Below are 27,198 nucleotides of genomic sequence, written 5' to 3'. Positions count from 1 at the left end.
TCCCCCAGAGGACGGTTGAGCTAACGTAGGCAAATGCGATTAGCATGAGGTTGTAAGTAACAAGAACATTTCCCAGGACATAGACATACAGTGGGGCAAAAAGTATTTAGTCAGCCACCAATTGTACAGGTTCTCCCACTTAAAAAGATAAGAGAGGCCTGTAATTTTCATCATAGGCACACTTCAACTATGAGACAAAATGAGAAAAAAAATCCAGAAAATCACATTGTAGGATTTTTTATGAATTTATTTGCAAATTATGGTGGAAAATAAGTATTTGGTCAATAACAAAAGTTTATCTCAATACTTTGTTATATACCCTTTGTTGGCAATGACAGAGGTCAAATGTTTTCTGTAAGTCTTCACAAGGTTTTCACACACTGTTGCTGGTATTTTGGCCCATTCCTCCATGCAGATCTCCTCTAGAGCAGTGATGTTTTGGGGCTGTTGCTGGGCAACACAGACTTTCAACTCCCTTAAAATATTTTCTATGGGGTTGAGATCTGGAGACTGGCTAGGCCACTCCAGGACCTTGAAATGCTTCTTACGAAGCCACTCCTTCGTTGCCCGGGCGGTGTGTTTGGGATCATTGTCATGCTGAAAGACCCAGCCACGTTTCATCTTCAATGCCCTTGCTGATGGTAGGCTTTGTTACTTTGGTCCCAGCTCTCTGCAGGTCATTCACTAGGTCCCCCTGTGTGGTTCTGGGATTTTTGCTCACCGTTCTTGTGATCATTTTGACCCCACGGGGTGAGATCTTGCGTGGAGCCCCAGATCGAGGGTGATTATCAGTGTTCTTGTATGTCTTCCATTTCCTAATAATTGCTCCCACAGTTGATTTCTTCAAACCAAGCTGCTTACCTATTGCAGATTCAGTCTTCCCAGCCTGGTGCAGGTCTACAATTTTGTTTCTGGTGTCCTTTGACAGCTCTTTGGTCTTGGCCATAGTGGAGTTTGGAGTGTGACTGTTTGAGGTTGTGGACAGGTGTCTTTTATACTGATAACAAGTTCAAACAGGTGCCATTAATACAGGTAACGAGTGGAGGACAGAGGAGCCTCTTAAATAAGAAATTACAGGTCTGTGAGAGCCAGAAATCTTGCTTGTTTGTAGGTGACCAAATACTTATTTTCCACCATAATTTGCAAATAAATTCATTAAAAATCCTACAATGTGATTTTCTGGATTTTTTTTCTCATTTTGTCTGTCATAGTTGGAAGTGTACCTATGATGAAAATTACAGGCCTCTCTCATTTTTTTAAGTGGGAGAACTTGCACAATTGGTGGCTGACTAAATACTTTTTTGCCCCACTGCATCTGATATTGGCAGAAAGCTTATATTATTGTCAATCTAACTACACTGTCCAATTTACAGTAGCTATCACAGTGAAATAATACCATGCTATTGTTTGAGGAGAGTGCATAGTCATGAACTTGAAAAGTTATTAATAAACCAATTTGGCACATTTGGACAGTCCTGAGACAACATTTTGAACAGCAGTGCAATGGTTCATTGGATCAGTCTAAAACTTTGTACATACAATGCTGCCATCTAGGGGCCAACATCTAAATTGCGCCTGGGCTGGAATAATACATTATGGCCTTTCTTTTACATTTCAAAGATGATGCTTTCTTTGTATAATCTTTTACCAGATCTAATGTGTTATATTCTCCTACATTAATTTTACATTTCCACAAACTTCAAAGTGTTTCCTTTCAAATGGTATCAAGAATATGCATACCCTTGCTTCAGGTCCTGAGGTACAGGCAGTTTGGGTTTGGGTATGTCATTTTAGGTGAAAATGTTCACCCTACTACAAACAAATATTTGAGGTAGGGTAAAAGGTCAAAAATTCAGCTGACTCTATTGGGAAGGTTAGAGGCCAGGGCCCACATTCAAACATGCATCTCAGAACATGAGTGCTGATCTAGGATCAGATCTCCTGTCCATAAACATTTTCATTACGATCTAAATGGCAGAATGCAGGGCCAGAGCCCCATTCCAGTGCTTTCACTTCCTCTCCTCTTCCTCCCTTCATTGAGGTCATCACTAGATAAAACATGATTGGATAAGCAAAATCAAAGTCACAACATAATTTCCAATCACATCATGCCAGATCAGTGATAACTTCAAAGAAGTGAGAGGAAAGATACATTATACAAATATTTTAACAGAATTCACGAGATATTGTGGTAGAGTGCACTTTAAGCCGTTATGTAACAATTTCAAAGAAGTTACTGAGTTACAGTTCATATAAGGAAATCAGTCAATTGAAAAAAAATACATGGATTTCACGACTGGGAATACAGATATGCATCTGTTAACCACAGATACCTTTTTTAAAAAAATCCCAGAAAACCATTCAGTATCTGGTGTGACCACCATTTGCCTCATGCAGCGAGCATAAAGTTGATCAGGCTGTTGATTGTGGCCTGTGGAATGTTGTTCCACTCCTCTTCAATGGCTGTGCGAAGTTGCTGGACATTGGCGGGAACTGGAACACGCTGTCGTACACATCCAGAGCATCCCAAACATGCTCAATTTGTGACATGTCTGGTGATTATGCAGGCCATGGAAGAACTGTGACATTTTCAGCTTCCAGGAATTGTGTACAGATTCTTGCGACATGGTGCCGTGCATATCACGCTGAAACATGCGGCTGATTGCATTTACAATGGGCCTCAGGATCTCTGTGCATTCATATTGCCAACGATAAAATGCAACTGTGTTCGTTGTCTGTAGCTCAAGCCTGCACATACCATAATCCCAACACCACCATGGGGCACTCTGTTCACAACGTTGACATCAGCAAACCGTTTGCCCACATGACACCATACTGGCTGTCTGCCATCTGCCCGGTACAGTTGAAACCGTGAAGAGCACATTTCTCCAGCGTGTCATTGGTCATCCAAGGTGAGCATTTGCCCACTTAAGTCGGTTACAACACTGAACTGCAGTCAAGACTCTGGTGAGGACGACGAGCACGCAGATGAGCTTCCCTGAGACGATTTCTGACAGTTTGTGCAGAAATTATTCTCTTGTGCAAACCCACAGTTTCATTAGCTGTCCGGCTGGTTGGTCTCAGACGATCGCGCAGGTGTAGATGTCGAGGACCAGGCCTGGCGTGGTTGCACGTGGTCTGCTGTTGGAGGCCGGTTGGACGTACTACCATCTCATGGTAGAGAAATTAACATTCAATTCTCTGCATGCCAATTCCATGCTCCCTCTAAACGTGAGACATCTGTGGCATTGTGTTGTGTGACCAAACTGCACATTTTAGAGTGGCCATTTATTGTCCACAGCACAAGGTGCACCTTTATAATGATCATGCTGTTTAATCAGAATCTTGGTATGCCACACCTGTGAGGTGGATGGATTATCTTGTCAAAGGAGAAATGCTCACTAACAGGGTTGTAAACAAATTTGTGCACAAAATTAGAGAGAAATAAGCATTTTGTGCTTAAGGAAAATTCCTGGGATGTTTTATTTCAGCTCAAGAAACATGGGACCAACACACTTTACATGTTGCGTTTATATTTTTGTTCAGTATAAGTTGTATGTAGTGTTCAGTACAAGGTCAACCAATCCCATTTATTTGCATATTAATCACTAAACACGTTCTGGTTCACTCATTAGAATGTGTATTATTGCCTTGGTCCCCAATATTTTTCCACTCCTTGTATTTTTGCTAATAGAATAGTGAATCAAGTCATGGAATGTATTTTTACCCTCTAATCATAACCACAGGAATTCCATCCTGCAGGGAAATGTTGGTTTCATGGTTATTATAGGGTTATGGGGATTTTGCAGCACGACTCAATACTGACCTCTGCAGGAGATGGATGCAACTGCAGTGCCCCTTGGGCACACTAGAAATCCTAAAAGCTACAGTCTGGGATTTGGGAAGCTGTTCAATTGTAATTTCAATTATTACCTGTGTAGTAATGCTGTAATGGCACTACTTACATTGTATTAACACTTTGTTCTTATATATTACTTACTAGTAACTGCACTTTGACTGCTCAGTAATCGAATAGAGGTGTTTTTTGGGATTAAACAAGATTATGAATCGATAACTCAATTCTATAAAATATCAAGCCTGGAGCTAGTCGACTAATAGTTAACTCTAAACAAACATGAAAAGGTGTACACAGAGGACAGAAATCATTTAGCGTTTAAATATTTATTTTAAGCTTGCCAAACTTCTCTGCAAAAAAATGTTCTACATCTCAACACTCACCTGCCCATTACATGTTAAAAGAGGTATCAAAATCTAAAATTCACAATATTCTGAATACACATTTAAGGCATTTAAACACACAATAAGATGTTACAACCCTTGCCGAATGATACTTTGTAAAAACAAAATATTTAAAATATATATATTTTTTTACATGTTGTTATTTTCTATTTTTAAACATGGTGCAATGCTACATACAGTCTTAACTCTTTTTAACCCCCCCCCAATCAAAAACAGAGCCGCAATCTTCTATGTTTGGTGCCGCTAGAGTAAATAATGAATCTAAAAGATATTTTAACTTAAAATACAACCAACATCGTAGCTCAAATAAACCGTACAGACTCTGCCGAGCAGACTGAAACAGATACCATGTGTGGTTGGGTACGTGTGGACTTTCTTAAAAGGGATAGTTCACCCAAATTAGGTGGTGATGGGTGAACTATCCCTTTAATTCCAAAATGCCTCACCCTCCACCCACATCACAGTAGAAAATGGCATCTCCATGTCTAGGTCGAGGTAACAATATGGCTGTAGAACACACTTGGATTTCAAAGTTGAATCCTGCTGTATTTGTCATTCTTGGACATATACTGATACGTAAAAAAAAGACACACGTTAAAAAAGAAAACGGGTACACTGGTAGAGCTTCAGACCGCGTTTCAAAGATCTGCTTGATAAATGGCCTACTGTTAGAGTGCTGCCAGTCTTTGCAAATATGGCATGGACACCAAGGGAAGAGTTGCAGTCAAGATTATGAAAAGGCACATTCTGTAAGTTCTCATTTCATGTCAAAAGTGCTGCCACTAGCAATACTCGTGCTATTTATGGATAAAGGGCCTTGCTTGCACAAGGGCACAACAGGCAGAAGATGGTACACCTGGAATCTGTACAGCAATCTGTATGCTAATCTCCCACTTTTCATTGCCTGGCCCGGGATTTGAACCAGCAACCTTCACATTATTGGTCTCTCTCTTTAAACCCCCAGGGGCGTGACTTTTGATTGGAAATGAAAGTTACAGGCTGGCCTTTAAAATCCAAATCAAATGTGTGTCTATTGAAAGGGTTATAGGTTGCCAGTGAGGGCCGAGTCCATGAGGTCATCGTCCTCATTCCGCATGTAGACAGGACTGGGGCGGGAGGGACGGTCCGAGCCCATCATAGAGAGAGACGTATCCGAGGCCAAAATGGGTGACCGCGACCAGCTGTCAGCCTTCATGGGACCGTGCGAAACGTTCCCAGTTGACATAGACGACGACTTCTTCTTCTCCCTCTCTCTATCTTTGTCCCTCTCGCGTTCCCTCTCCTTCTGCTTCTTCTTCTCCTTCTTGTGCTTCTTGTGCTTCTCCCCTGAGCTGAGGGGCATGGAGCTCATGTAGTCCTGCGGGGGCACGGGCCTCATGGACTGGTCGTCGTCCGAGCTAGGGCTGTTCTGGTGGGACTTCTCTGCCACAGAGCTGCTGCCTGACTCGCTCTCGCTGTCGTGGTTGAGCGGTGTGTAGCCCGGCGAGCGGCTGTGGCTGGGGGAAGAGCGGTCGTGCTTGGGCGTGGAGCCGCTGAACAGGGGTGAGGCTTTGAGACCGGAAAGCTGGGGGCGCATGGATTCCCCCGAGCCCTCTCCGGGCTTCTGCAGGGTCACCTTGGCCTTGATGCTGGGTGAGCCGCCGTCCGGCTTGCTGATAATGATCTTGGCCACGCCCGTGCTGCTTACGCCTCCACTTTTGGGATCTATGAGCTTCTTGTCCCCGCTGGCACCCACCGACACGGACACTTTGGACTTGCCCTCTTTCTCAGACTTTTCTCGTTTGATCGGGTACTCCCCGCCTTGAGAGGACATTCCGTGCTTGGAGGGGCCGAGGTTTGGTGGCCCGCCCCCTGGTCCGCCTACACCAGTCCCACCACTGCCACCAACAGGCGGATCTCCCTCGTCTTCAGGACCCCCTCCCCCGCCGACGCTCTTCAGCTTGTCTATGACTGCAGTCAGCGAGGGCTTCTTGTTGCGGCTGGGGGACTTTCCTTTGGCGTTGGGGTTGTTCGCGTTGTTCCCTTGTCCGCCACCACAACCACCCCCTCCGCCACCACTAGAGCCATACTGAGACTGGGAGCCTCCGGAAAAGGGCATGGAGCCAGAGGAAGAGGAGCTGGAGGAGGAGGTGGAAGACGAGGAGCCGGAAGAGGAACCACCACCGCCCAGCTGCTTCTGGGAGCCCATCCCCCCACCGGAGGATGACTTGGACCCTACCAAGCCGCCGCCCCCTGAGCCCATGGGGGACTTGGCCTTGGAGGACGGCGGAGTTCCTGGGACTTGCGACTGCTGCATCTTCATGGTGGAAGAGAGCTTGTCAGAGCCACTGGGGCGAGAGTGCGAGGGGGAAATGTTGGGCTTGATGTTGGGGTTCATGAGGGACCCGGGAGGCTTGCCCCCCTGCGGCTTCATCTTGTTCCCACTTCCAACCCCGCCACCACTGCTTCCCGACCCGGAGAGTCCATGTTTGGTGATGGGAGAAGAGCCTGGCTTCCCCACACCCATTCCCTGTGAAGAGCTCTTCATCTGGGGGGGTCCACCTCCAACACCCCCTCCCACGCTCCCAGGCTTGGAGCTGATGCCTTGGCCCAGGGTGCCCTCCTTACTCTTGATCTTGCCTGAGGAAGACGAGGAGTGAGAATGATGGCTCTTGCTTCCGCTAGTGCTGCCTGCACCCCCCGTGCCACCACCCGCCGAACTGCTTGAGGTGTACCCGCCATGGGACGAGGTTTTCCCACCAGACAGTGTTCCTTTGGGAATCTGAATGGTGATCTTAGGGATAGGTGGTGTGGCACCTCCTGGTGGAGTTTGCGACCGCCCGGAGCTACCGGGAGACTTGGATCCTCCGCCAATGCTGCCTCCAGATCCCGAGCCTCCGCTGGGTGGGGTGTAGGGTCGCCCCCCTGTGCTGTGAGATGGGGACTTCCCGTCGGGATCAAGCTTTTTGCGTTTGGGGGGCTTGTCTTTGGACTTGCCCTCGCTGGAAGGGGTGCGGCTTCGCTTCACCTGCTTCCCCTCAATGGAGCTGCTGCCAGTCATCCCCATCCCTGAGCTGCGCCCACTCCCGCCCCCATTGTCATCCTTCGCCCTCATAAGTCCCTGCTGCTGCTGTTTGGCTTTGGCCTCGCCACTCTTGAAGTCACTGCTCCCCCCTCCCATGGCCATCATGAGAGGGCTCTGGCCTCCCCCCATGTGGGACGAGTGCGAGTCCCCTAGATCCAGGGCCTGACCCAGCAGTGGCTTGCCCCCTCCGCTGCTGCCCCCGAACACTATGCCAGAAATGTCGAAGGGGTCCTTGAGGGAGGGGTCGGGGGTGCTCTGGCCGTGCGGGGTGGGATTCTGGGGGGTGCCGGACGGCGTGTTCTGCTGGCTGCTCCCACCGAAGCCTTTGACCAGGTCCAGGTCTCCATCGGCGCTGGGTGAGCTGTCGTCGAAGTAGGCCTGGGGGAAGCCGTGGCTGGAGGTCAGCAGCTCGGGGTTGAAGTCCACCGTGTCGGGGAAGAAGTTGGTGGACGAGGAGTCGCTAGTGGGGGTGGTGGCGGTCGCCTCGGCGATCAGGTCGGCGGCGTTCGTGAAGGGGTTCTCATTGCTGTTGGTGTTGAAGATGTCCGCCTCGAACACGGCGCTGCCCTGTCCCGAGCTGGACGAGTCCCGGTGCGGGGTGCCCAGGGGGCCCCCGTCCTCCCCGCTGCCCAGGTGGTGCTGCCCGTGCGAACCGCTGCCGCCTTTACCCGTCTGCTCGGGTAAGTCCGACAAGATCTCGTTTATGTCCGCGCCAATGCTGTCGGAGCTCGATAGGCGTACCATGCGAGGCAAGGATGAACCCGGAGGTGGTTGCTGCTGTTGCTGGGACTGGACGTGCGACTGCGAGTGGTAGGACACTCCAGCCCCGGAAGGCGGGGTCCCGCACTGACTGGGCGCCGGGGTGATGCTGTGGGGCGTGTCCAAGCCATCGCCGGGCAGGTTGACGTCGAAGATGGGATTCTGGGAGGCGTCCACGTCCATGGAGAAGAGCTCGCGGTGGAAGTCGTCCTCGGTGGGCTGGTGCTGGTGGTGGTGAGGCTGCATGGACCCCGACTGCTGCTTGTTCATCCCTCCCATCCCCCCTCCTCCTGCCCCAGGCACCCCACCCTTCTCCATCCCTCTGGGACGCTTCTTCTTGCCCTTGGTGCCACCTCCGGGGCAGGTGCCACCCATGCCATCAGTGCGTGGCGACCCAGAGGAAGAGTTCTGCCTCTCTAGGGGACTAGAGCCATAGAGGGCAGCAAAGTCCTGGGCGGGGTTGTCTTTCAGCAGGTTCATTAACATGGGGTGGTTCTTGGTGTTGGTGGCAGGGGAGGAGGTGGGAGGCGGAGTCTGGTGGGGTTGCGATCCGGAAGAGCTGTTCTGGGGAGTGGGGCTAGTGCCCACAGCGCCCGTGATCTGCAGCAAGCTGGTCAGAATGGGATTCTGGGTCACTTTGCTGAAGTCGTCCCCTGATTGACCCCCCTGCTGTTGCTGTCCAGCTGCCCCACCCTGGGGTGTACACTCTCCCCCCTGGCTTTGGCTGCGACTTATCCCGAACAGAGATGTGATTGGGCCGGCAAAGTTACCTCCCCCACTGTTCCCGGTGGGAGTGTTGCCTCCACCGACACCCGGGAGCCCCATGGGGTTGGTGGGGTCAACCCCTGTGCCCATGCCGTACCCGGGGCTTCCAGCAGGGGGTAAGTTCTTTTTCACCATGATCTCCACCGTCTCGGCAATCAGGGAGAGGGCTGGCGTGTCTGCCTGGATGGTCTCCGCTTTCCGCCGGATGGCCCGCATGGTGACAGGGATGGACATGCACCTGAGGAAAGGAATCCGAATGGTGACGGGGCGGACATAAAGTTTTTTTTTTTTATATATTTTTTTTAAATTGTCATTTATCTGTTCACTTATTTTAAACACCAATTATTTTCTACTGAAGGTCACATGGCCTCAAAATTGTTGTATTTAGTTGAATAAAGCATATTGAATGAAACCATTTGGGTTGGTTTCTTTGCAGTGGGGTAACAACAAGAAAGGCTGAGAAGCATCTACTACAACATAAAACAGATTGCGTGAAGGACACTTGAAACAGAGAAAATGGCCGCTCACCTCTGGACCACTTTGGTGATAAAATCGTCAGTGCAGATCAAGGCATCGGAAAGGCCTTTGTACAGCTTACAGGACACCTGCCTGGAGTCAATCACCTCCATAACCACTGCAAGAGGGAGAGAGAAGGAGATGGTGGAGAGGAGAGAGACGGAGAGTGAGAGGAGACAGAAGGAGAGGTTCGAGAGAGAGTTTATTTGACAAGGACAGTGCAAATTGTATCAATGTTTTAGGTTCAACATCAAGGTAAAAGAGCTGGAGCTAGTAAAGAAGCACATTTTCTTCCATAGTCAAGAGTGAGTGAAAATGTCAGACCAACAGGGCCAGAGTTGATCTAAAGTCAATTCTGTTGTGAAAGTCACAGGGCCGGTTGGAGGGCTGGCGGACTGAAACAGCAGTAATGTCCATAGGGATACATTCAATTATGTTCCATTTAATTCGATGGTAATGTCAGTGTATGTCCTCACCACAGACTAGGGACTCGTTAACAGGGTGCTGGAAGGAGACGCTGAAGCTGGAGTCGGTCAGAGGACACACCTCAAACTGTAGCAGTCCTGGAGTGTCTGGAGGGGGATTACACAACAGGATATTACATCACTGAAAAGCGCACGATTCCATCTCATGTCAATTACAATTTCTGTTTTTGTGGGTTGAACACTTCCATTTGTTTTGATCAGCATCAGTACGGACAGCTCAAACAATGCGTTGGCATGTACTGTATTATGCTGACTAGAGTAACAATATGAAAATGATTTTGTATTTCGGGTTGAGATGGAACAGCCCTGTAACACTGCAGTTCTCCAGGACCAGTTGTGTTCATTAGTTAGCCGTTCTTATTGGACAAGCGCAGGCCCCTCCCTGTTTCAGTTGGTCAACAACTACAGCCACTACCACCACCACTACGCACCATCCTTGATGAAGGTGCGCTTGACGCAGCTGCCAATCAGTGTGTTGGCGGCTGCCTGGTGCCTGATAACATCCAGTAGGGCGGGCACCTGGGCTGGGTGGCGGAAGGGGATCTTGGACACCAGCGTCCCCTGCAGCGAGTGCCCGTCCTGCACCGGGGCGTCGCCATTCAGGAAGTAGCAGTGCTGCTGGTCGGGCAACGACTGAGCAGAGGGAGAGGAGAATGAAAAGGTAAGATGGAGAGCCCATAGAGATAGTTAGGACTCATCACGGATGTAACCGGGTTTTTTTTTTGTTGCATGGACGCTGCCACTGAGGGCTCCCACTATTTTAAATGAATGAATGACAAGATATGGTTCAGATCTCTAGCACTGCAGGTGGCGGTAAAGTCACCAATATTAGCTAGAACCCAAAAGAAGAAGAAAATGTACTACTTCTAAATGGAGATGGCCTCAACAGAGTACCACAGTGTGAGTCATAATACCCATAAAGCTTAGCGGTCAAACAGGGAAACGGTTCCAAATGTTTTTCCATCATTCATTTTTCCTATAGGGGATTTTTAGAAACACTTCCATTAAGGGCTGTGTTCCGTGTAGGCTTACCCTTACCCCTCTCTCAGACAAGGTGACAGAGCCCTTATTTTAAGTGTTTCTAAAAATCCCCTGTTGGAAAAAAACAATTGGAACCATTTACCCGTTTGACCGCTAGGTTTTATGGGTATCAAATCAAACTTAATTGTATTGGTATCATGCACATATTTAGTAGTTGTTATTGCGGGCGTAGCGAAATGCTTGTGTATCATGACACCTCCACTGTGGGGCTCTATGGCACTGCCCCTTGCTCTCACAGACGCCATAACAGGACAAATACAAAAGACGAGCCCGCTAACTCTATGGGAGAGCCTTGTTTTTTTTCTTCCAGAGACAGAATTAACTCAGTGTTTAAAACTACCGAATTCCAATATACTGGTAAGCTCTTTATGGTTGAGCCAAATTAAAAAAGACTGATAGGCTATTTTTTTGCCCCACTTCAAATAAACTGTACTGCTGTGTTTCACTTGTCTTGTTTGAGATGTTAGAAGAGGTATGTGTAGCTCACAACCCGTTCATACAGGCTCGTCTTTTCACTGGACCGAGTCAAACCTGAGACTTCCCGGCCAATCACTTGACATTCACAGGTCGGGAAGGATCGGGACGACAAGAAAAGCAGTGCCACACACCGCAGCCCTCAAGAAGCAGTTGCGTGCACTCTCGTACTAACGTGACGGAGCGCTTGACGTCATCTGACGATTGAAATGAAAATTAACCAAAAACCGCCCTTCTGTAGTCGATCTGAGAAGAGCGGATAGATGTAAGCAACAGTTCATATTTCACCTAGCCTATCTGAGGGGAGCTCTCCTCATATTTCTTCCACACACACACACACGCCCACACACACACATCTACACACACACACACATCTACACACACACATCTACACAAGGGCCCAGGAAGCCGGTCTAAGAGGGGAGTGAGAGGAGGATACTCACAGCGTAGAAGCGCATGGCGTGTGTGGGGGCGGTCAGGGGGTTCCCCCCCTCCTCCTGGAGTTGATTCTGGACGATGAGCTCGTAGAGGGGCGACAGGGTGGGGGGTGTCTCAAACACAGGAATCCCTGGTAGGAGGGAGGGGGCGGGGGGGTTAACTGACACAGACGTGTGCACAAACACCCACATCTTCACACTTTTACACAGGGGCGAAAACAAAAAGCAACAAAATGCAAAACAAACAAACCCATAGATACACCACACTAGACTTGGGCGATATACCAACTGTAGGGGTATTTCGAAATGCAGACGGTATGATTTTCAATACTGTTTCAACGTCATTTCTTTAAAGGGGGTGGGTGCAGGGGTGCGTGTTACCCCACGGCTTATAACTAGAAGTATAATAAATCTAAGATATGTCAAATAAATGAGTGCCTTCAGAAAGTATTCACACCCACCGGACTTTTTCCACATTTTGTTGTGTTACAGCCTGAATATAAAATGGATTAAAATGGCGATATTTTTTTGGTCACTGGCCTACACACAATATCCCATAATGTCAAAATGGAATTATGTTTTTTGAAACGTTCACAAATTAATTAAACATTTTAAAGCTGAAATGTTTCGAGTCAATCAGTATTCAAACCCCTTTGTCATGGCAAGCCTAAATAAGTTGAGTCAAAAATCTGCTTAAAAGTCACATAATAAGTTGCATGTGTGCAATAATAGTGTTTAACGTGATTTTTGAATGACTACCTCATTTCTGTACCCTAACACATCTGTAAGGTCCCCCAGTCGAGCAGTACATTTCAAACAGATTCAACCACAAAGACACAGGTGGGTAAAAAAAGAAAAAAAGAAGACATTGAATATCCCTTTGAGCATGGTGAAGTTATTAATTACACTTTGGATGGTGTATCAATACACCCAGTCACTACAAAGATACAGGCGTCCTTCCTAACTCAGTTGCCAGAGAGGAAGGATAACGCACAGAGATTTCACCATGAGGCCAATGGTGACTTTAAAACAGTTGCAGAGTTTAATGGCTGTGATAGGAGAAAACTGAGGGTGGATCAACAACATTGTAGTTACTCCACAATAGTAACCTAATTGACAGAGTGAAAAGAAAGAAGCCTGTACAGAACACACATATGCTGCTGGTATGCCAGCAGCATACCACCCTGCATACCACTGCTGGCTTGCTTCTGAAGCTAAGTAGGGTTGGTCCTGGTCAGTCCCTGGCTGGGAGACCAGATGCTGCTGGAAGTGGTGTTGGAGGGCCAGTAGGAGGCACTCTTTCCTCTGGTCTAAAAAAAATATCCCACTGCCCTGTGCAGGGTGCAGTCTTTCGGATGGGACGTTAAACAGGTGCCCCGACTCTCTAAGGTCATTAAAGATCCCATGGCACTTATCATAAGAGTAGGGGTGTTAACCCCGGTGTCCTGGCTAAATTCCCAATCTGGCCCTCAAACCATCACGGTCACCTAATAATCCCCAGTTTACAATTGGCTCATTCATCCCCCTCCTCTCCCCTGTAACTATTCCCCAGGTCGTTGCTGTAAATGAGAACATGTTCTCAGTCAACTTACCTGGTAAAATAACAGATAACATTTTTTTAAAAACATGCCCCATGTTTGCACCAAGACACTAAAGTAATACTGCAAAAAAGTGACAAAGCAATTCACTTTTTGTCCTGAATACAAAATGTTATGTTTTCGGAAAATCCAATACAACACATTACTGAGTACCACTCTCCATAATTTTAAGCATAGTGGTGGCTGCATCATGACATGGGTATGCTTGTAATCATTAATGCATGGGGAGTTTTTCATGATAAAAATAAAACGGAACTAAGCACAGGCAAAAACCTAGAGCAAAACCTGGTTCAGTCTGCTTTCCACTAGACACTAGGATATTAATTCACCTTTCAGCAAGACAATAACCTAAAACACAAGGCAAAATCTACACTAGAGTTGCTAACCAAGAAGACTGAATGTTCCCGAGTAGAAGAGTTACAGTTTTGACTTAAAACTGCTTGAAAAACTATGGCAAGACCTGAAAATAGTTGTCTAGCAATGATCAACATCCAATTTGACAGAGATTGAAGAATTATGATAATAATAAAATGGGCAAATGTTGTACAATCCAGGTGTGCAAAGCTCACACAGACTTACCCAGAAAGACTCTGTCAAAAGGTGATTATATTCTTGACTCAGAGGTGTGAATACTTATTTGTACATTTAAAAATACATGTTTTCACTTTGTCATTATGGGGTATTGTGTGTCGATTATCCATTTTGAATTCATGCTGTAACGCAACAAAATGTGGAATCAAGTCAAGGGGTGTGAATACTTTCTGAAGGCACGGTACATCCAGCTCAGGCCTCTACGCATTTGGTTTGCAAAGTGGCTAGATGTCAAGATCAAGCTTCTTGGTTAGAACAGAGACATTCAATCCCCTCCTGGATCAAGATCCCTGTAACCTAAACCGTTTTGCACTCATTTTATTTTTATAACACCCCTTGTGCGTACATTCGGTAATATCTTATACTCCGAGTATGGTACAGAAACTATATGTTTCCACCCACCTGTAGCATTGCCCATCCTCTGGATGAAGGAGAGGGAGAAGGGCATGGGCAGGTTCATCTTGAGGAAGAAAGAGGCAGGAAGGTCCACACAGTTGGAGTTGGTCACAGACGAGAAGGAGGGGGTTCTGCAACAGAGAGGAGACACACACACAATCTCAAAATGATCCAGTTATTCCCCCACAACAAAATAACTACTTATTACCCATTTATTATGAACAAAGTATCTGATGTATTTTATTCACCCAAAAAATATCTTTAAGACCATCTAAATCTTTGCTCTGGAACTTAAATTGAATGTCTGAAATTTGGGAGAGGTCTCACCCCTTGTTGTCCACTGGGTGAGATCCCGTGATGAGGGGGGCGATGGGTAGCTTGTAGATTGACGAGGTCCCCTCCACCGTCACAGATACACTCACACCCAGAGAGCGAGGGACTGTACAGGAGTTAAAGTAGGGCCATGTTAAGACATGCACAAGTGGAGAAAGATGGCCAAAGGACGATCATTTGATTATTTAATATATAGTCTAGTTCCAAAATCTTGTACTATTTAAGCCAAGTCAGCAAATCCAGCCAAACAGATTAGATGATTATAAGTTGCCAGGTGTATTGCATGCCAACCTACAGTTGAAGTCGGAAGTTTACATTTAAACTCAGTTTCACAATCCCTGACATGTAATCCTAGTAAAAATTCCCTGTCTTTAGGTCAGTTAGGATCACCACTTTATATTAAGAATGTGAAATGTCAGAATAATAGTAGAAAGAATAATTTATTTCAGCTTTTATTTCTTTCATCACATTCCCAGTGGGTCAGAAGTTTACATAGACTCTATTGGTATTTGGTAGCATTGCCTTTAAATTGTTTAACTTGGGTCAAACGTGTTGGGTGGCTGTCCACAAGCGTCCCACAATAAATTGGGTGAATTGTGGCCCATTCCTCCTGACAGAGTTGGTGTAACTGAGTCAGGTTTGTAGGCCTCCTTGCTCGCACAAGCTTTTTCAGTGCTGCCCACAAATTTTCTACGGGATTGAGGTCAGGGCTTTGTGATGGCCACTCCAATACCTTGAGTTTGTTGTCCTTAAAAAGCCATTTTTCCACAACTTTGGAAGTATGCTTGGGGTCATTGTCCATTTGGAAGAACCATTTGCGACCAAGCTTTAACTTCCTGACTGATGTCTTGAGATGTTGCTTCAATAGATCCACATCATTTTCCTACCTCCATGATGCCATCTATTTTGTGAAGTGCACCAGTCCCTCCTGCAGCAAAGCACCCCTGCAACATGATGTTTCACTGTTGGGATGGTGTTCTTCGGTTTGCAAGCTTCCCCCTTTTTCCTCCAAACAAAACAATGGTCATTATGGCCAAATAGTTCTATTTTTGTTTCATCAGACCAGAGGACATTTTCCAAAAAGTACAATATTTTTCCCCGTGTGCAGTTGCAAACCGTAGCAAACCTGGCTTTTTTATGGTGGTTTTGTAGCAGTGGCTTCTTCCTTGCTGAGCGGCCTTTCAGGTTATGTCGATATAGTACTAGTTTTACTGTGGATGTAGATACTTTTGTACCCGTTTCCTCCAGCATCTTCACATGGTCCTTTGTGGTTGTTCTGGGTTTGATTTGCACTTTTCGCAGCAAAGCACATTCATCTCTAGGAGACAGAACGCGTCTCCATCCTGAGCGGTATGACGGCTGCGTGTTCCCATGGTGTTTATACTTGCATACTATTGTTTGTACAGATGTACGTGGTACCTTCAGGCGTTTCTCTCAATAAATTTCTCTCAAGGATTAACCAGACTTGTGGAGGTCTACAATTTTTTTTCTGAGGACTTGGCTGACTTCTTTTGATTTTCCCATGATGTCAAGTAAAGAGGCACTGAGTTTGAAGGTAGGCCTTGAAATACATCCACAGGTACACCTCCAATTGACTCAAATGACGTCAATTAGCCTATCAGAAGCTTCTAAAGCCATGACATCATTTTGTGGAATTTTTTCAAGCTGTTTAAAGGCACAGTCAACTTAGTGTATATACACTTCTGACCCACTGTAATTGTGATACATTGAATTATAAGTGAAATAATCTGTCTGTAAAACAATTGTCGGAAAAATTACTTGTGTCATGCACACAGTAGATGTCCTAACCGACTTGCCAAAACTATTGTTCAATAAGAAATTTGTGGAGTGGTTGAAAAGCGAGTTTTAATGACTCCAACCTCAGTGTATGTAAACTTACGACTTCAACTGTATATCTTTTCAACAATTTTTATTTATTAAACCATGGCTGAATCAAGAAAATGTGTTCATCTCTATTTAGGATTAGCCCCAACGAGCGGAAAGCACTGCATTGGCTTTCTGGGCAGCACTGTGGCAAACTTCTTTCGCCCCCTCACCATTTGTGTCGGTGAAGTTGAGCTGCGAGCCTGTTCTTTCCTCGAACACATCATACGGGGACACGTAGCACTGGAGGGAGACAAGATGGCCGCCGCTCCTGGCTGTCAGCAGACCCACGCTCCCATGAAGGATGGTCTCCACCGTGTTAGCGTTGGTGGCTAACCTGCAACACACACACACAATAGTGACAATTCATTCTGACAGGAACATATTTTTCTCAAAGGGGAAACCACTCAAAAAGCTCTCTTGGGAAAACATTTTTTTTACGGAGGGAGAAATGTTTGTGGTTTTGTGATGCACCTAGTCAAACCGCAATGCATACATACCTGAACATGTGCATCATCTTGGTAAGATCCAGCTCGAGGGATTGAAGTGCCAGGTACATCTTTGTTTTCAGCTTACTGGTGGGAACCGCAATAAAGATAAAAATGAAGTATAACAGCATTTGATGTAATTAAATTCCACAACCACTTATAGTGCTCTAATAGCAACTCACTTGTCTCCAGGAAGCTTGTACAGGTTGACTAGGCCCTTAAGATGTTTGGAGAACTCTTCAAAGTTCTTATCCCTTTAGAGAGGTTGGAAAAAAATTACAACCAAGATGTCATCATGAGAATGAAATGAGAGAAAAAAATTTTACCGCAAAAATGTCTAGCTTTTTTTTAATATAATAATTACGTAATATTTATATTATTTATTTTATCTAAAATCTCACCTCAGGTGTTGAATCAGCTCCGGACAGCTCTGTAAAGAAGAATGAATATAAACATAAATACTTGGATAACATATTTACCGTGTATCACTTATTTTATAGCTAAAGTGTGTCGCTAAATGCCGTTGCGTCCGATCTGAAGCTTCTTACGGGCAACTTATCTGCATAGACTTCTTAAGCAAAACGATCAGTTCAATACATTACTGGATATTGTTGAATTATGTTCTAATGATTTAATTCTGCGACTATGGAGTGGTGAGGAGTAGCTCCACGGGCGGACCCAAATTTTTGTCCGGAAGTCATTTGGCCATTCATTGTAGTCACTTCGCTCTGTAGAGATGCTATTTTCTCGAGTTCTCTCGTGTCAATTAACTTGTGACATTCCTGGATTGCTCATATATTAATAAACTCTGCTTTAAATCAACAAATACAATAAAAAAAATTAAAAGGTTGAGAGTATAAAACTGGGTACATATGTCTGTGTTGGCCAAGTTTCAAAAACAGTCAAAAACGTCCAGCCAACCCTACGCCAATGATGCCGGTGGATCTCAAAACTGATCTTGGATCCGCATTAAGTAGCAAAGATATTCTTCGCCACCGTCGTTTTACAACAGATATCTCAAACCAGTCACGACTATTCAACAAAACAATAAATATTTTCAAGTTTCTTTCCAGCTAATTTCTTAGCTACATGATTGTATGACGGGCAAAGGCAATGCGTCAGAAAAATAGTACAGTTCAGCCAGCCAGCAAGTTTAGCCTGGGAAAACAAGGACCTCAGATTGGTTCACCTTCCAACAGGACAACAAGCCTAAGCAAAGAGCCAAGACAATGCAGGATTGGCTTCTGGACAAGTCTCTGAATGTCCTTGAGTGGCCCAGCCAGCGCCCGGACCTGAACATCTTTCAGCGACGCTCCCCATCCTACCTGACAGAGCTTGAGAGGATCTACCGAGAATAATTGGAGAAACTCCCCAAATACAGGTGTGCCAAGCTTGCAGCGTCATACCCAAGAAGACTCAAGGCTGTAATCACTGCCAAAGGTGCTTCAACAAAGTACTGAGTAAAGGGTCTGAAAACAAACCTTGGTTTCTCATGGTCAGAGTCTTTAGGTGCATTTAGGCAAACTTCAAGCGGGCTGTCATGTGCCTTTTACTGAGGAGTGGCTTCCATCAGGCCACTCTACCATAAAGGCCTAATTGGTAGAGTGCTGCAGAGATAGTTGTCCTTTTGGAAGGTTCTCCTATTACCACAGAGGAACTCTGGAGCTCTGTCAGAGTGACCATCAGGTTCTTGGTCACATTCCTGACCAAGGCCCTTCTACCCCGATTGCTCAGCTTGTTTGGCTAGGTTGCCAGCTCCAGAAAGTGTCTAGGTGGTTCCAAACGCCTTTCATTTAAGAATGATGGACGTGTTCTTGGAGACCTGTGTTCTTGGAGACCTTCAAATGGTGCAGACATTTTTTGGTACCCTTCCCCAGATCTGTGCCTCGACACAATCCTGTCTCGGAACTCTACGGACAATTCCTTCAACCTCATGGCTTGGTTTTTGCTCTGACATGCACTATCAAATGTGGGACCTTATATGGACAAGTGTGTGCGCCTGTCCAAATCATGTCCAATCAATAGAATTTACCACAGGTGGACTCCAAGTTGTCGAAACATCTCAAGGATGATCAATGGAAACAGGATGCCGCTGAGCTCATTTTCGAGTCTCAAAGCAAAAAGGTCTGAATACTTATACAAGGTAATCATTTTTTATTTTTAATACATTGGCAAAAATGTCTAAAAACCTGTTTTCGCTTTGTCATTAAGGGGTATTGTGTATAGATTGAGGGGGGGGGGGGGGGGGGGTATTTAATCCATTTTAGAATAAAGCTGAAACGTAACATGAGGAAAAAGGGGTCAAATACTTTCCCAAATGCCCTGTGTGTGTGTGTGTGTGTATATACAGTGGGGAGAACAAGTATTTGATAACCTGCAAAATCGGCAGTGTTTCCTACTTACAAAGCATGTAGAGGTCTGTAATTTTTTTTATCATAGGTACACTTCAACTGTGAGAGACGGAATCTAAAACAGAAATCCAGAAAATCACATTGTATGATTTTTAAGTAATTAATTTGCATTTTATTAAATGACAAGTATTTGATACATCAGAAAAGCAGAACTTAATATTTGGTACAGAAACCTTTGTTCGCAATTACAGAGATCATACGTTTCCTGTAGTTCTTGACCAGGTTTGCACACACTGCAACAGGGATTTTGGCCCACTCCTCCATACAGACCTTCTCCAGATCTTCAGGTTTCGGGCCTGTCACGGGGCAATACGGACTTTCAGCCCTCTCCAAAGATTTTCTATTTGGTTCAGGTCTGGAGACTGGCTAGGCCACTCCAGGACCTTGAGATGCTTCTTACGGAGCCACTCCTTAGTTGCCCTGGCTGTGTGTTTCGGGTTGTCGTCATGCTGGAATACCCAGCCACGACCCATCTTCAATGCTCTTACTGAGGGAAGGAGGTTGTTGGCGATACATGGCCCCATCCATCCTCCCCTCAATACAGTGCAGTCTTCCTGTCCCCTTTGCAGAAAAGCATCCCAAAAGAATGATGTTTCCACCTCCATGCTTCACGGTTGGGATGGTGTTCTTGGGGTTGTACTCATCCTTCTTCTTCCTCCAAACACAGCGAGTGGAGTTTAGTAAAAAAAACTATATTTTTGTATCATCAGACCACATGACCACCTCCTATTCCTCCCCTGGATCATCCAGAAGGTAATTGGCAAACTACAGACGGGCCTGGACATGCGCTGGCTTGAGCAGGGGGGCCTTGCGTGCGCTGCAGGATTTTAATCCATGACGGTATGTTACTAATGGCTTTCTTTGAGACTGTGGTCCCAGCTCTCTTCAGGTCATTGACCAGGTCCTGCCGTGTAGTTCTGGGCTGATCCCTCACCTTCCTCATGATCATTGATGCCCCACGAGGTGAGATCTTGCATGGAGCCCCAAACCGAGGGTGATTGACCGTCATCTTGAACTTCTTCCATTTTCTAATAATTGTGCCAACAGTTGTTGCCTTCTCAACAAGCTGCTTGCCTATTGTCCTGTAGCCCATCCCAGCCTTGTGCAGGTCTACAATTTTATCCCTGATGTCCTTGCACAGCTCTCTGGTCTTGGCTATCGTGGAGAGGTTGGAGTCTGTTTGATTGAGTGTGTGGACAGGTGTCTTTTATACAGGTAAGGAGTTCAAACAGGTGCAGTTAATACAGTTAATGAGTGGAGAACAGGAGGGATTCTTAAAGAAAAACTGACAGGTATGTGAAAGCTGGAATTCTTACTGGTTGGTAGGTGATCAAATACTTATGTCATGCAATAAAATGCAAATTAATTACTTAAAAATAATACAATGTGAATTTCTGGATTTTTGTTTTAGATTCCGTCTCTCACAGTTGAAGTGTAGGAAAAATCTGCAGTGTATCAAATACTTGTTCTCCCCAGTGTGTGTGTGTGTGTATATATTATCTATCTATATATATATATCTATATATATCTATATATATAGATATATATATCTATATCTCTATCTATCATATATATATATATATATATATGATAGATAGAGATATATATAGATATAGAGATATATATAGATATATATATATAGATATATAGATATATATATGATAGATAGAGATATATATAGATATATAGAATATATATATATATATATATATATATATATATATATATATATATATATATATACAGTGCCTTGCGAAAGTATTTGGCCCCCTTGAACTTTGCGACCTTTTGCCACATTTCAGGCTTCAAACATAAAGATATAAAACTGTATTTTTTTGTGAAGAATCAACAACAAGTGGGACACAATCATGAAGTGGAATGACATTTATTGGATATTTCAAACTTTTTTAACAAATCAAAAACTGAAAAATTGGGCGTGCAAAATTATTCAGCCCCTTTACTTTCAGTGCAGAAAACTCTCCAGAAGTTCAGTGAGGATCTCTGAATGATCCAATGTTGACCTAAATGACTAATGATGATAAATACAATCCACCTGTGTGTAATCAAGTCTCCGTATAAATGCACCTGCACTGTGATAGTCTCAGAGGTCCGTTAAAAGCGCAGAGAGCATCATGAAGAACAAGGAACACACCAGGTAGGTCCGAGATACTGTTGTGAAGAAGTTTAAAGCCGGATTTGGATACAAAAAGATTTCCCAAGCTTTAAACATCCCAAGGAGCACTGTGCAAGCGATAATATTGAAATGGAAGGAGTATCAGACCACTGCAAATCTACCAAGACCTGGCCGTCCCTCTAAACCTCTAAGACTGATCAGAGATGCAGCCAAGAGGCCCATGATCACTCTGGATGAACTGCAGAGATCTACAGCTGAGGTGGGAGACTCTGTCCATAGGACAACAATCAGTCGTATATTGCACAAATCTGGCCTTTATGGAAGAGTGGCAAGAAGAAAGCCATTTCTTAAAGATATCCATAAAAAGTGTCGTTTAAAGTTTGCCACAAGCCACCTGGGAGACACGCCAAACATGTGGAAGAAGGTGCTCTGGTCAGATGAAACCAAAATTGAACTTTTTGGCAACAATGCAAAACGTTATGTTTGGCGTAAAAGCAACACAGCTCATCACCCTGACCACACCATCCCCACTGTCAAACATGGTGGTGGCAGCATCATGGTTTGGGCCTGCTTTTCTTCAGCAGGGACAGGGAAGATGGTTAAAATTGATGGGAAGATGGATGGAGCCAAATACAGGACCATTCTGGAAGAAAACCTGATGGAGTCTGCAAAAGAGCTGAGACTGGGACGGAGATTTGTCTTCCAACAAGACAATGATCCAAAACATAAAGCAAAATCTACAATGGAATGGTTCAAAAATAAACATATCCAGGTGTTAGAATGGCCAAGTCAAAGTCCAGACCTGAATCCAATTGAGAATCTGTGGAAAGAACTGAAAACTGCTGTTCACAAATGCTCTCCATCCAACCTCACTGAGCTCGAGCTGTTTTGCAAGGAGGAATGGGAAAAAATGTCAGTCTCTCGATGTGCAAAACTGATAGAGACATACCCCAAGCGACTTACAGCTGTAATCGCAGCAAAAGGTGGCGCTACAAAGTATTAACTTAAGGGGGCTGAATAATTTTGCACGCCCAATTTTTCAGTTTTTGATTTGTTAAAAAAGTTTGAAATATCCAATAAATGTCGTTCCACTTCATGATTGTGTCCCACTTGTTGTTGATTCTTCACAAAAAAATACAGTTTTATATCTTTATGTTTGAAGCCTGAAATGTGGCAAAAGGTCGCAAAGTTCAAGGGGGCCGAATACTTTCGCAAGGCACTGATATATATATATATATATATATATATATAGATAGAAATACTGTAAGACAGATCCTGCTTCTGTTGCCTGTTTCAGTGTTTGGTTGATAGACTACGGATTCCGTGAGCCGCAAGCATGACGGAACAATTTCACAAATGAGCTGTTTTTAAATGCTTGCTATGCTGTAATAAAGGCTTCCCATTTTGTTTTACGTTAGACTAGCCTCTCTGGTATTATTTATAATGTATTTAGTGCTGTTTACAATGTTCCAAATTGGCAGGTAAATTATATCCATAATAATAACCCTCTCTTTTCCTTGATTTCATTCTTGTTATTACTATTATGATCATCACAATAATAAGTCATGTTATTGTCATTAGTAGGCTTATTACAGCAGCCTTATATAACCACCATCGAGCTGTAGGCCTTATATTGTAATTTAACAGCACGTGTTTGGCACACATACAGTGATGGTCTTGTAGCCCATTCCAGCCTTGTGTAGGTCTACAATCTTGTCCCTGACATCCTAGGAGAGCTCTTTGGTCTTGGCCATGGTGGAGAGTTTGGAATCTGATTGATTGATTGCTTCTGCGGACAGGTGTCTTTTATACAGGTAACAAGCTGAGATTAGGAGCACTCCCTTTAAGAGTGTGCTCCTAATCTCAGCTCATTACTTGTATAAAAGACACCTGGGAGCCAGAAATCTCTCTGATTGAGAGGGGGTCAAATACTTATTTCCCTCATTAAAATGCAAATTAATTTATACAATTTTGTGACATGCGTTTTTCATGGATTTTTTTGTTGTTATTCTGTCTTTCACTGTTCAAATAAATGTACCATTAAAATTATAGACTGATAATTTCTTTGTCAGTGGGCAAACGTACAAAATCAACAGGGGATCAAATACTTTCCCCCCTCACTGTAGGCCTAATATGCACGCAGCGCTTGCTCAATACCTTATTTCTCTTGATCTCCAGTTTTCCCTCACAACTAGTCAAATTTATTCCACACATCTGACTTCCCCTTTACCTCCTGCGCAACCAGTAACCATTTCAATAACAGAACTTCTCAGTCAGAAATGGCCGTAATTATGTTGCAGCTTCAGCAACACGGACAATGCTATACACACTGATGTTCTGTGGTGGTCACTGCAGCAGGGAGGAGAGAGGCAACGGGTGCTAGAAAATCACTCTCCCTTTTTTTTTTTTAACACAGCGCAGCAAGTCTGAGCCAGGCGGCACAATCAAATTAATTGCGGTCGGACTCCCTCTAGTCATTTGTGTGTCTTCATTATTTCATCAAATAGCTGGCTTAAAGCATCAGACCAGCTCAGTGCATAAGGTTGACTTGATTGAAACATACAGGATGTGTCTATATATGGAAAAGTACACTGAAAAAAAAATGACAAATCAAATTTTATTGGACACATACACATGTTTAGCAGATGTTATTGCGAGTGTAGCGACATGCTTTTGTTTCTAGCTCTGACGGTGCAGTAATATCTAACAAGTAATATCTAACAACTTCACAACATATACCCAATACAAACAAATCTAAGTAAAGGAATTAATTGGTCGAAACATACAACTCTCGGTCAACCAATAGCTTTTTTAGGCAGGGACAGCCCAAATAGACATAGAGTAATAGTGCTGTAGGTAAGGGATAGTACTGACCGCAGGGTTCTCTCCGTGGTGGGCCACCTTCACATCCACCAGCTGACCAGCCGTGTCCAGCTGCACCTCCACATAGAACATGTCTGAAGTGATGTAACATTCTGTCCCCGAAGGACTCAGATGGGACCCCAGCCTGGTGGGAGAGGATGAGGATGGTAGGGGTGGGGTTAGAGAGAAAGAGAGGGAGGCAAATCAGACTCAATGTGGCTAACCATGTCCTCCTCAAACAATGACTTTCTTGCCAAGTTTGGAAATCCATTGTTCAGTCAGGAATGTACTATACAACAGATATACACCACATATACACACACTTAATAAAATACACACGGTTATGCTATCAATGGTATGAATAAGGAATCAGTGGATGGGTGACCTGGTGAGGGAAAGAAGGAGGGAAAGAAGGAGTAAATGAGTGAGACAAGAAGAAAGGAAGAGCTTACATGTTCTGTCGAGCGATGGACTCCAAGCGATCTGTCATGGACGGCAGGGAGGACACTGGAGCCGAGAGAGACAAATTTAAAAACTCAGCAGATTGTCTTTCAACTGTCAAGAATCTGATGATACAGGAGCGATTGATATTGGCATTCAATTGCAGAATTGCCCGTGGAACACTTTCAATGAATAGGACAGGTTGTCTTTGTGATCAGTTGTCTCTCTTTGGCGTCTCACCTTTCAGTGCTTTCTGCAGGGTCTCTAGACAGGTGAGCAGGAGCTGGTGTCCAGCCGCATTCATCTGACCACGTTTCTCCTGTGACCGACGAAACAAGAGGGGGGAAGGATTAGAGAGTAAAGATTTTCTAACTCATAATGTATGTATATTTGGGTTTACCCCAATGAAGTTCTATTGACTAAAACGTTGGTTTTAAGATCCATTAATCACATTGTGGAGCATGCAAGAATGCCAGTGAGCCGGAGTCTCTTTTTCCACCTGTATGAATGTATCTTCCGGAATCTATAAGGTGTGCAACCGGACCAATTTACACGCTTTCCTAACTCTATATATTTAGCATTCCATCATTTCCTATTATTTCATTCACACATTCTCTCCATCTTCTCACCATGGCCTGGCGCACCACCTTGCTGGTCTCCTGCCAAGGCCGTGAGGCATTGTGTTTGGCATGGAGTCTCTCCAGCAGAGCGTTCACGCGACTCTGCTTCTCGGCTTCTGTGAATAAGCAAGGTGCACAACGGAGCATTACATTCAATTGGAACTATAGCACTTCAGTGTTCAATGCCTGACATTCCAAGAGAACAATATAAGCTAGTTTTAGTAACATCCTAATTACATAGCTAATTACATAATTTGTTTATATTGTGTCCTACACAAAACACAGTGGAATTGATGGAGTAGGCTTAGCTTTGATGCAACCAAGAGAGTTTTCACTGAGTTTTTACATTGCGCTCTCAAGAGGGTTAAGCACAATGTAAAAATGTTGCATCGAAGTTAGAGTAGGCTATGTAATAAATCCTTTATTTGGGGGGGGGGGTTAATGGGAGATTAAAAGCCAAGCCTTACAGTCTATATCTGCATAATTAACTATTGATAAGAGTTGTGCAGATACATGCATGACTCTCGGACGGTGGTTGTGTTGCTAACTACAACGTATCTAGTACAAGAAAGTGGCTAGGTAGCTCATGTCCGCGTAACTAATCCAGGTGCATTTAATATAGTTGGCAGTAACAGTAAACTGTTTTTTAAATACAAATTTCCCGTAGAAAAACATAATGGTGTATTATAGTAGCTAGCTAGCATGATAACTACAATGCTGGCTAGGTAGCTAATATAGCTCACGAATACCCTAGCTAGCATTAGCCTGCTCTCAGCTTGTTGTAACTGATCTGACAACAAATATCTGACCCTAGCGTAACCACTCCAATTGCACATATATGATACAACTCACCTGTCCCTTCTTCAGCTTTTACCCGATCTGCAAGAGCCTGGTTTCCCCCAGATTGTGTTGAAAGGGTAAGTTCTCTTGCTGGGTTTGGGCTACAGCCCTGCATAGAAACCGCCGCCATCTTCACTAGCTAGCGTCTTTTTGCTAGCTACACTGTCGCTTCGCACTGGACTTCCGTAGTGGGTGGGACTTCGTAGTCAACGATGTTATAACTAAACCCAAGATAGACCACAGCATGCCGTTTCGAACGGGAGCAGATAAGGAGGTGGGCACAGCCAAGCACTAGCTAGCCAGATCCTATTGGCGCATTCTAGCATGTATTTGCGTTTTTACGTTTGGGAACTCCTACCCTGAGAAGTGCGCGTGTGCAATAACTAAATAAGCCCTTGTACTCCTAAACAACGCAATTAAATTAATAAAAAAAACGTTGGCAAAGGTCAAGTCTACAAAACTTAGTCCACTCTGTTCGTACAGATTTTATTTTTGGGAAGAGAAAACTGTTTTGAGATCAAATGTTTAGCAGAATATCGGGTCAAAATCCATCTCGCTCCATCTTCTCCCACTGCCGGCCATTGGGCTTCTTGGAAACGCCAACCGCATGCTTCAGATGTATATATCTGTGAAACATCTGGCTCATTGTTCTATCTGTGTCGGAGGTCTTGTTGTTCAAATTATATCTTAAAATTGTATTTGTCACATGCGCCGAATACAACTGGTGCAGACTTTTCGGTGAAATGCTTGCTCACGAGCACTTCCCAACGATGCAGGGTTAAAAATAAAAACATTTAAA

The 27,198-nt window shown here is 44.6% G+C and overlaps 1 protein-coding gene across 1 annotated transcript; it reads right to left on the bottom strand.

Moving 5' to 3' along the window:
- Window positions 1-4,166: 4,166 nt before the first annotated feature.
- med1 (mediator complex subunit 1) lies at window positions 4,167-26,989 on the bottom strand. Its single transcript, XM_021565305.3, has 16 exons — window positions 26,412-26,989; window positions 25,569-25,675; window positions 25,180-25,258; window positions 24,951-25,005; window positions 24,511-24,643; window positions 17,493-17,521; window positions 17,274-17,345; window positions 17,104-17,178; window positions 16,777-16,940; window positions 14,714-14,825; window positions 14,393-14,517; window positions 11,808-11,932; window positions 10,281-10,482; window positions 9,841-9,936; window positions 9,377-9,482; window positions 4,167-9,086 (listed from the first exon to the last, which is right to left on the bottom strand). The coding sequence occupies exons 1-16, from the start codon at window positions 26,527-26,529 to the stop codon at window positions 5,303-5,305; spliced, it is 5,382 nt and encodes a 1,793-aa protein (XP_021420980.2). The 5' UTR covers window positions 26,530-26,989; the 3' UTR covers window positions 4,167-5,302.
- Window positions 26,990-27,198: the final 209 nt, after the last annotated feature.

The sequence above is a fragment of the Oncorhynchus mykiss genome, chromosome 16 (assembly GCF_057628025.1).
Source record: "Oncorhynchus mykiss isolate SJ-2025 chromosome 16, ASM5762802v1, whole genome shotgun sequence".
In the NCBI taxonomy this organism is placed as follows: Eukaryota; Metazoa; Chordata; class Actinopteri; order Salmoniformes; family Salmonidae; genus Oncorhynchus; species Oncorhynchus mykiss.
Note: the sequence above shows the minus strand (reverse complement) of the source record. Positions and strands in the feature narration are given on the sequence as shown.

Bases quoted from the DNA above. Each gene is read 5' to 3' on its own strand.
- med1 (XM_021565305.3), bottom strand. From the start codon at position 26,529: ATGGCGGCGGTTTCTATGCAGGGCTGTAGCCCAAACCCAGCAAGAGAA. The intron at 16,941-17,103 runs GTATGTATGCAT...TGTGTGTTGCAG, and splicing joins AAGATGATGCACATGTTCAG to GTTAGCCACCAACGCTAACA. The intron at 10,483-11,807 runs GTGAGTATCCTC...CCCTCTGCTCAG, and splicing joins ACGCCATGCGCTTCTACGCT to TCGTTGCCCGACCAGCAGCA.